This window comes from Trichoplax adhaerens, genomic scaffold (genome assembly GCF_000150275.1).
Source record: "Trichoplax adhaerens TRIADscaffold_27 genomic scaffold, whole genome shotgun sequence".
Lineage (NCBI taxonomy): Eukaryota > Metazoa > Placozoa > Uniplacotomia > Trichoplacea > Trichoplacidae > Trichoplax > Trichoplax adhaerens.
Window position 1 is genome coordinate 607,618 of NW_002060968.1, and position 10,564 is coordinate 618,181.

The 10,564-nt window shown below is 30.1% G+C and overlaps 1 protein-coding gene across 1 annotated transcript; it reads left to right on the top strand.

Annotated features, from left to right (window-relative positions):
- Positions 1–2,863: 2,863 nt before the first annotated feature.
- TRIADDRAFT_61730 (uncharacterized protein) lies at positions 2,864–9,247 on the top strand (the record flags this gene model as incomplete). Its single annotated transcript, XM_002117647.1, has 24 exons — positions 2,864–2,956; positions 3,087–3,200; positions 3,310–3,392; positions 3,622–3,747; positions 3,950–4,045; positions 4,271–4,343; positions 4,388–4,529; positions 4,628–4,770; positions 4,898–4,925; positions 5,030–5,095; positions 5,274–5,394; positions 5,513–5,576; positions 5,712–5,772; positions 5,849–5,934; positions 6,053–6,184; positions 6,829–6,912; positions 7,082–7,219; positions 7,582–7,683; positions 7,791–7,946; positions 8,476–8,515; positions 8,619–8,632; positions 8,753–8,829; positions 8,968–9,023; positions 9,120–9,247. 24 exons carry the CDS (start codon positions 2,864–2,866, stop codon positions 9,245–9,247), a joined length of 2,223 nt encoding a protein of 740 aa, XP_002117683.1.
- Positions 9,248–10,564: the final 1,317 nt, after the last annotated feature.

Sequence of the window (10,564 nt, forward strand, 5' to 3'; positions counted from 1 at the left end):
AAGTTTGGTGATAGGGTATAAAAGGAGGAGCAAATGCTCAAGTCTTCAGTTCTTGATTTGTTAGTAACCGGCTAATCTATTAATAAAACTATACTAAACCTTTAGAACAGTCTTATCCCTGCGTGAGCGCAAGTAGGGTAGGCCTACCGCGCAGTATCTAAGTGTAAAGAAGCTAGGAATAAGTAATCTATTAGTTTAGGATAGTTGTTCGCAAGTTGAGTTTGTGACACGATATATGTGATATCTCTTGATAGAGTAAAACACTACTTAAAGTATGCATAGCTTGTCTTAACTGTGGCTATGACCTGGTATTTAAATTAAGTATTAGAAGGCTATTATTGTCGCAGCGTTAGGTTGTAACAGCCTTGTAATTTATTATTTTAAAAAAAATATCAGCAATTGTTAGATTTATGTCTCTAAAATAACTATTAGTGAGAATTGTAGGAATCTATTATATAAGATAGTTGGCTGATGGTAGAATGCTTGGTGCAGTTAATTTTTAAGCATGGAGTTTTAATTTATGCTGCTAAATTCATTAAGGTATTTGTTATGATAGAGCTTTAAGAATTACTGTCGTAGGTCAAACTAACTCATAATAAATGTACTTTAAATTAAGAAAACTGATTTGAATATTATTTTTTACTATTACTGGCTTTTACCTCCAATACAAGATTTCTACATTAAGTAAAGTACAATAATTACAGTTTGTGGCAACAGATTTTATTAAACATGACTGATAGCAAACCAAGTTGCTATCAAGTCACACATATTAAATGTGTTCAGTTTTGCCTGTAATAAATAATTTTTGTACTTAATATACTAATGATTTGGTCTGATTTGGTCTTTTTAGGTATGTTTGATAGCAAAACATAATGTATACAAGTCATGCTTATAAGTTAAAAATTGCAAGAACTTCCCGCAAATTAAAAGCTTACTCATCGTAGGTACCATAACATCAGCTCTTTGTACGAATGGATTCATTGCTCTTATAGTTTGAATAAGTGCAAGTACGGTCAGCTATTGAAAAATATTTCTATCCGCTTTAGAATTAATTTATGTTTGTTTGCAAGCCAGCAGAATAGTATAGAGCTTTTGTATATAAATTTAATCATAATTGAACTGCTCAAACTAAAAGCATTCCACGCCTACTATTTTCTTATATCATATGTTAAAGGCATTCCATAGTTACTATTGAGAGTCTAGATAATAGCAAATTAAATAGAAAACCTGTCGATTGTCTAAATTCCGAATTAATGTTGCTCTAACCGAATAATACTTGTAATTATTAAAACAATATCTCTCTATTACTAAGTAGTTTAGCCTAGTCAACATTAAAGCAAAGCAGAACATGACTGTACTCGTCCAGTGATTGTAATGTTGTTGACATTATTGTTTCGTTGATTTTATATAAAAGTTGCACGTGTTTTGCAAACTATTACATTTCAAATTTAGGTAGAAAAATAACAAAATGTATCAGATTGTCATTTCTAATTTCAGATTGCACCAGTGAGGCTTACTAATAAGAAGTAGTTTAAATTAGCAGTAGCTCAAGATTTCTCGGATCTGCCCTAGTAAAGTACAGCTTTTACAAATTCTATCCTACGAGTACTGCTATAGATACGAATTCCACGCAATACTGTGTGACTACTCCTACGTGAAGCTAAGTAATTGCAAACTATCGGCTTACGAGAACTCTTATTACAGTTATTTTGGCAGCAATTGTTGTAAAGACCTACTTTGGATTAGCTCTCGCTAGGATCTCCGGTTAGTAAATACAATTACCTCAATAAAATCAATTACTTTTGCTATTCATTCATCATTAGCCGTACTTAACACAACAAGTTAGCCATGGCAGATATAAACAATTGTTTAACACAGTAAATTGCTAAATCATATAGTCCTAATTACAGTTGTCTGCTTACTATTACTTGGTACAAGAAATTAATAGAACATTATTTCGCTACCATACGGCAATGTTTGATTCCCTATCCATTCCATGATTAAACCATAGTCAAATTAGAGTTACAACCTAATTTACCTTGTGTTTTAGAATTTTGCTATCTTATATAAAGCTAAAATATTCCATTAATGATGATTTCTATAGTTCGCTTTGTTATAATCGGTTACTTAGTCATACCTATTGCTGAAAGTGATTGCTTGAAAAGTACCTTCGGCGTAATATCTTTGTGATTTTTATAACATTAATAGCTACTGGATTTGACACCTCGTTTGAAGATATTCAATTACAGATGATACTATATATATATATATAATTCTGTGTATGGACATACTGTAGTCCAACTACCTAGAATCGCTCAGTACATGTCTAAGATTATGAATAATTTCTGTATTAATTTAGTTATCCAATATGAACTAAACTGCTATCACTCATGCGTAATAACTGCTGCCGAAGGGTGTTTAAGCCCAGCAGATAACTGAATAACAGGATAATGCTATAGTTAGTTAGCGTAGAAGCAAAGGCGTCTAAATTCTTTTGAGGTGGTTAAGGGATACTCAATCCCGAAAATATTGTAATTTAGAGAGTTATTTTACGTTACCTTTCTCACGAAGCTGGTTTGTGAAATGAATTAATAGCTAAAATAAATAATAGTGATAATTCATTAAGAAAAGATAAGGTTTTACCACGTCCTAGTACTTAATTAGTTTCAAACATCGAGTCTCAAAAATCGTCAAATGCTTACGGATAGATGTATGCTAGATTCAGTTTTCAACACTTTAAAAATATTAAATTTATGTTACTGCTATTTTACTTCTTTAAAAGAAAAATGCTATCTATGATGTAAGTTGTACAGAATATCTGGTTCAAATATTAAGTTTTACTGACTTCTAGGGAATACAAAACATGAAAAGAAAACAAGCTTTACAGAAAAACCCTGATAAGGCTAAAACAGTGAAAAGCTCACAAAGTGCGGATAGCAAATATGAGGAATATGAGGTGAGAACGAATCTCAATCAACTACTAAAATTAAATGAGCTAAATTAAAATCACCTTATTAACTTTATTTACACCAATATACGACTTCTTTCATATTGTAAATCTTTTAAAAAATTGCAAACTGAGCTAGGAGCAAATGATGTTGTTATGGGAAACAAGAAATAAAATAGGGAGTGAATGCACTGAGGAAATGCTTAGAGTGATGCAATCTCGAAATAATCGTCCAGAGCTATCTGGAAATGGAGTGAGTTTGAAATGAGCATGAATTAAAAGTTAACGATATGCCGCTATATTATTCACTTAAATTGGATTGCATTTTATGACCTGATCAATAAATATTGATGTTGAAATAGAACTTGGAAAGTTGTGCTGATGGTATCTTATTCGGAGCATTTAAGCCCTGTCCAATCTGCCATCAGTCAGAAATCCGTTTCAGGTAATTAAAATGCTTTGAACCAGCGTATCGAGAAGTTTACTACAGAAGCAGAACTTCATAAGAAAGCATTGATGCCAATACCCTACAAAAAGCAGCTTGATTTATCTAAGAGATTTTAAGCTAAATTTTTAAATAGTATGTACTAGTAATATATTTTGACATAGGTTTGAGTTAAAGATTGCTTCATTATGAATAGATTGTTAAACTAAAATTAAAAATTTAATATTAGCAAAAAATCCCGTTGCTACAAGTGCTATAGTTTTATGGGAGGTAAGGTATGCGAATATGTAACAGATAAAGCTGAAAGAACTGCCTGGACAATTCCTGAAGAATTTAAGGCAATATCTCCATTTCTGTGAGTAGACGTCGTGAATCGCATGACATTAACTATGCTTTACAAATAAACTTATTCCTCCATTTTCAATGCCTTTTAGATATTCATCTATACCCTTCTTCTGTATTTAAGTACTAGTAAATCAATTGATGATATGAAGATATCTTTAACTTTTGTACTTTCCTATCAGTGCATGTTTCTGATACTAATTTGTTACATGCAGAGCAAGTTATAGTTACATTCCTCGTGATCGAGTTTACTGCTGGGCTGACACATATAGTCCTCTTCCTGATGAATTGAGATGGCCTACGGTGTGCAGGTATGACAATAACCAAGTATTAAAGAATATATAAAAATATATATATATACAATGTTTATATGAGATTTCAACAACTACTATCTATATAGACACCATTAAATTTAATTCCACGTATTTTTACTATTTTTATCAAGTTTTCAGTTATAATTAATTAAAATCTAATTTTAATGACGGTAACTGCTGCCTTATTAAATGTACTGTAATGATTTGATTATCTTATTTCAGATCTGATATTTTAAAGATAAGACCATTAGGCAGTATACGTATTACAGCTATCGGCAAGCTTAAAAACAATAATGTAAGTCAATTTGAAAGCTAGATTCAATTTTCTTCATTTATGAGTACGTATTTGAGTCTCCTGCAAAGCCAAATGTTATGGTCTTACTTGATGCTAAGGGTAACATTAAGAAGAAAATAAGTAACTTAGGTGGCATATTTCGCGATCAGATCTCCAAATATATCGATTTATGCATCAGTAACTCAGGTTATCAGAAATATCACTTAATTTATTACCTTTACATTAGTAGCATCAGGTGTTTGCAATTGGAATCTATCTAAGCTGTAATTATATTTTGCATTCAGAATCACTTAGTAAAGCTGAAAAACAGAAAATTGATAGTCTGGCTTTGCCTGTTGTTTCGGATAAGTTCCTTGAATTTATTAATGACATCAATTTCGATGAGGCTATGATAAAATATGCTATTAGCAATTGCACAATCGATAAGGTTAGTTGTATTAGAATGAATAAAATCATAGATTACGTTTAATTTTCGCTTAATTTGCCTGTAACCAGATATACTTATAATATATGAGTATGTCTAATAATCGAATTCGATACTGTATTTATTTTAGATTGCAAGTATTAAAAACAGGAGACAAGGTAAGTTGAATTATTAGCTATTGATTCACTTCTGGTATTGTTGTCAACTGATACTAATCATGAAATTAATTTTAATTTCTTATAATTACTAATAATATTTGTAGGATACTATTCAACAAGTATTATTGATTTACGCAAAAACAGCAAAGCGGTTGTAGATCCTTACTCTGGTATTTATATTATAAATGCATAACTAATCACTTGGCCTAAGTACATCTGTTAGAGCTTCTGGTAGAAATGGCTCTGTATAAAATAATTGTGGCATTTAATAAATTGCTTAGTGAGAAAAAATAATTAGCAAATCAAATTTTATCTAGAATTTAAAAGTTTATATTTAATATTTGATAGGCTTGCAAGATGACTATCATGTTATTGAAGATTCAAATGGTATTGTTTACAGCGTAGTGCTTGAAAAGACGCCTTGCGAATTTCTTAAATTACAGGCACTAAAGCATAATCAATTGAATCAGTTAGTTTATTTTTTGTATGATCATATACAAATTATATTAGCTGATTATTGCTACACTTTGTATTTGTAGATAAATTGCTTTAATTTGATAAAACGGAATTTGTTACATATTATATAGCTGTTGCTTTGTTCGGATTAAAGATTATGTGGCTGGCATTGGAGAAATAAGAATTGAAATTGAAGTTAGAAAACAATTTTCTTTTACTTAACAGTGACCAAATATAATACGATTGTAATCATTGTGCTCATTTGCGGAATAAATTACATAGAGCTTTATGTATTAGTATGTTTATGTTTCCTCGCTAATCATTTTTTAGGATGGCCTTACCGAAATAGAAGCCAAGATGGCTTTAGATGCTAAGTACTTTCAGAAAACAGGTTTGTACGAATAGCATATTATCACTGTCTCTTAAACAGTTTAGGTTTATTCAATACTAAGTTATTCTTTTCATAGGTTATTCATTTATAAATGGGATACAAAGTAAGCGCAAGGCGCAAAAGCTTTATTATCCTATTGGTACTGCGTACATTCCAGATGAGGTCTATAATTCATTTATTATTTTAGGCAATCGTGCAGCCGTAAATAGCGCTTTTTACTTATAGATTTTTTATTATACTAATTTTTCCCCTTGAAAAATTATTGGTCGCTGATAATTAGGATAAAGAAGCGATTAAATTAGATAGTATAATATCCGAGGCGCAAACTAGTAAACTATCATATGAGATTCAGAAGTTACTGAAATTAATTTTTAACGTTAAGTCCATTGCAGCAATAGCCATGGAATATCAGGTATCAGCTATTACCTAAGATGCAAATTAACGGCTCTTATTAAAGTAACATAGACTATATTAGATAATCTAATAGCTATATGTGATATATACCAATCACGAAATTCCAAATTTTAGAAAAATAAGGGCTTTATTGAATCTTATACAAAGATTAACTACACACAGCTCTACTCTAGCCGAATACTACTACTAAAGACTTCTATAAGGAACTAACAGAATAATCTAAAGTTGCATGCTTTTATATTTTTCGTAGCATTCGCAGCTACAGTCCGCGTGGCAACCTTTTACCTTATATTATACATAGTTAAATTAGTCTTAGTAACACTATTCTACTGCGGACCATCATTAATCCAATATGGATACGGCTACAGTACTTATGTAGACATTATTCACTCCAGCCAAAGTACAATGAATTAACCTTATTCTAATATAAGATTTACTGTTCTATTTTTACCTATAGCCTTATTAGTAACTCAACACCTTACTGCATATAGTCATCTGAACTCTAGCATAGAGTCTCTACCACTACAGTCTATAGTTATAGCTACCAAATATCTCTTAGGATAAATATTTACCGTACATTATACTAAATATGGCTAACAGTCTACAATTACAATGCTAAGTTACATTACACTATATTCATAGATTGATGTAGCGAAATTACCGTTAAAAAATCTCACGGCTGATAGGATTACAAAGGCAATGCAAATTCTTCATCAGCTCGATGCGGTTAGTTTGTTATAAAAAATTTTTTGTTTAAATTATCTAATCTCAATATTTGATTACGAAATGAAATTGTTATTAGCTGCAAAGTCAAATAGACCGTGCTACAGAATAATTTGCTAAGCAACATAGATATAATAAATACAATAATTAAGCAATTTATTTTGTTACTTAGCTTTCAAATAAGAGAGGTTTGAAAGATCGAGAAAGACTAGACAAGGTCACGAAATTGAAGCAGAAGTTTAGTAGTATTCTTCCGAAGGAATTATCAATTGACGGTCATCGCTGGTTTGATGATGTATTTCGCGTAAATGTAAATTATTAAGCTAATTTTGAAAATTAAATCTATTATACTTTATTATCTAACAGAATAAAATTTTATTTTACAAGCACATTAAATAACGAGTTTAGTAGCATGTCTTCTGAATCTTATACATTATTTCCGTAGAACATTAAGTATACTTTTGAGCATATTTCCGACATCCCAGTGGCTTATAATCTGATCAAAAGTATTGAAAATGTTAAAAAAGACCCTATATACAAATTATACCAGAGCTTAAAGACAGAACTTGAAGTATGGCGTATAAATTTAAGCATAGAAAATTTAATGCTTTACGTTAATAATAATATCGTATTAAAATTAAAATGCTACATCATGTAATGGAAACTCTTTAGCTTGTAGAAAAAGAAAGTGAAGAATTCAATATGATTTGTGAATATGGTAGCAAAACTTGTGAATCACCTAGAGAAGAGTATTATAAATTAAAGATAGAAGAGGTTTATAGATAATAATGTGATTTATGAACTTGAGTTGTAGATATAGATAATTAAGAACCTTAAACTATACGAGTGAATAATTGCAGTATGTACAATTCAATACGCAGATATATAAGATCAAGAATCATAAAAGTCACAAAACATACGAAAAATTTTGCGGGTTGGGTAATCGAATGCTTTTATGGAATGGAAATCGCTTAATTAATTATGGTCGAATATTCAAGCAAGGAATACAACCTATGGCAACATTCGGCTACCTAGGCGTGAGTATAAGGCTTAGGATTTAAATTCAACTGTATGTGATATTAAATATTAATTACAGCATATAGAACAGTGCTGCACCTTACTACAACAGAGCTATAGATTTGATTTAAGAATTAACTATTATACCAAAGTGGCTTATTTATGATTCGAACTTGTGATAAAACAAATTCACAAAATCTTTATACGAAACAATCCATAATGTAGTCAATACATATTTCAATTTACAAACTGCAAGATCAGTAGTAGTCAGAAAATCATTTATTGAAATTTTCTAACCGAATCCCTAGATTCTAAATTAATAACTAACGCTGACATAGTAAATAGACAATTTCTATTCTTTCGTAATAAATGCAACGAATTAAATAGCTTTAAAAAGATAACAGATAGTTGCGGTATTGATATCAAGTTGATTATTAGTAGTTGAAGTTACTATCGATGTCTTCAAAAATTTTCTACAACAGTCAAAAATTGTTACAGCTGGCTACTTTAAATATAGCATGCTAATTGAATATAAATATTTCTATGTAGAGGAAAAGTTGTGATTATGGAAAAGGAGTTTATTTTTCAGGTAAGTAGATTGATATATTCTATTTCTATAACATTGATTTTTAGAAAATTTTTTAGAAAATTGCATTTTAATCCAAAGATAATTTTATTTTCTTAATATACAGATATGATGTGGAAAGTAAGGAAACCGTAATTTATATCAACTAGAAATATTTATATTCCTTCATTTCTTTATGATAAATTTAAATATATACTGTAGATTTAATAATGTAATGATACTCAACATTAATATTGATAGGCCGCTCTAGATTGTGAAGCTACTTTTACGAATTCTACCGGATTACTATTACTATGTGAAGTCGCACTCGGTAGAACGTATGTCTATCAATAGCACTCATAGCTGATCACATCATAATTATACCTATTTGCTCTACTAACAATATCAAATTTAAAAATAATTTAATAAATTAAACTGCTGTTACCGCCATTACTCTTGTTCTTTGTTACTATTAGCTCAGAAAATCCGTCTGACGTTAGTAAACCACGCTCAACTGCTGATAGCGTCAAATGTAAGTTATATACATTAAGCAAAGATTAACCTGAATAAATTTCCTAAATTGCGCTATGGGCTGAAATTAATAAGTTAAATTATTTGTGTATTGCAGCTACAAGTCCGATAGGACCAGATCCGTCTGGAAATATAACGCTTGAAAATGACGTAATTGTACCGATAGGAGATATTAACAAAGCTGAATACTTTGGGGAAACAAATCAGTATCCTGACACACTTTAATTAATTTACGTAATAGATAAAAGACAATTATTATGCATTACAAATTGTCATTTTCCTTGATGATATTATTAATAGATATGTAGTATACAATCCTGGCCAAGTAAAGCTCAATTATGTTGTACAAGTAAAATTCGATTGGGTCGATATTTTAGAAGATTGAATGTAGTTGTAGACGGCTTAATCAATAGACTAAATATTACAATTACTGTTGTAATATCATGATCAGTTTAAAAAATTATAAGTACACTGTAATGACCATTTATAGTACTTTGATAGGATTTTAGGTATTTAGTTTATACATACTAAACTATAAGAAAAATCTTCGACTTTGGGAATTGAGTAAGTCTTTTATACAACACTATTAGTATCGTAAAGCGCAAGTCTTACAATTTATTAATCTATATGGACTAAAGTAGAAGTACTTTTCTAGCACAGCATACTTACACACTTCGAAAATCCTTATCTAGTCAGTTATAAAGCATATTTTTTTAAATACAGTAAAAAATTATTATCAATATATTTGATAATCCAGATGTAATGCACTTAAAGCTATGCCTAGATACAATATGGTAGACAAATAAGATGGAAATAGTAGAAAAACGTAGGAAAATATATTTGTAGGCATGTTTACCGGTGAATTTATGAGCTTTAAATTAATGATAGCAATAAAGAAAATAACTTTCTTCGTAGCTATTTTTTCGAAAGTGAGTGAGGTCTTTGATAAAATAAAAAATTTGTTAAATAAATCTAAAGCTTCTTTTAGCTGTGACTCTTTCTTTATATTTTAATTGTCCGAAGTTTTTTTTGTTGCGAAGCTGGGGTGGTGACAGCTCTGTGATCGATTTTTCTCTAAACTTAAATAATTATTAGATTCATGTATCTGAAGTAAATTATTCTTGGCCGGAATTTTAGGAAGTACGATATCATTGGCTAGCAAGCCAATGATAGTTTCAATTTTGTTAAGAATCTTACTTGATGCGAGCGATAGAAAATATACTACGGTTTAAATGTAACTATCGTATTTTTAATCGTGCTGCTGAATAAGTTTTAAAAGGTATTTACTATACTGAAGCTGTAATAAATACTGTCAAATGTCAAACACTTTTATCAATAAATAACTTCGATTAATATAAGTTTTCAATGTCATTTTTGCATTAGCTGATCTTTTTAAAGGTATATAACTGGGTCATTATTAAATATGTGTCTACTATCTAAAAGCAAAGGTAGATGAATCTGTAGTTAAAGTATATTTCATATAGGCTATTACCTAATCCAGAGCAGTTCTCAAGAATTTAGCTAACTATGATGGTTGACTAG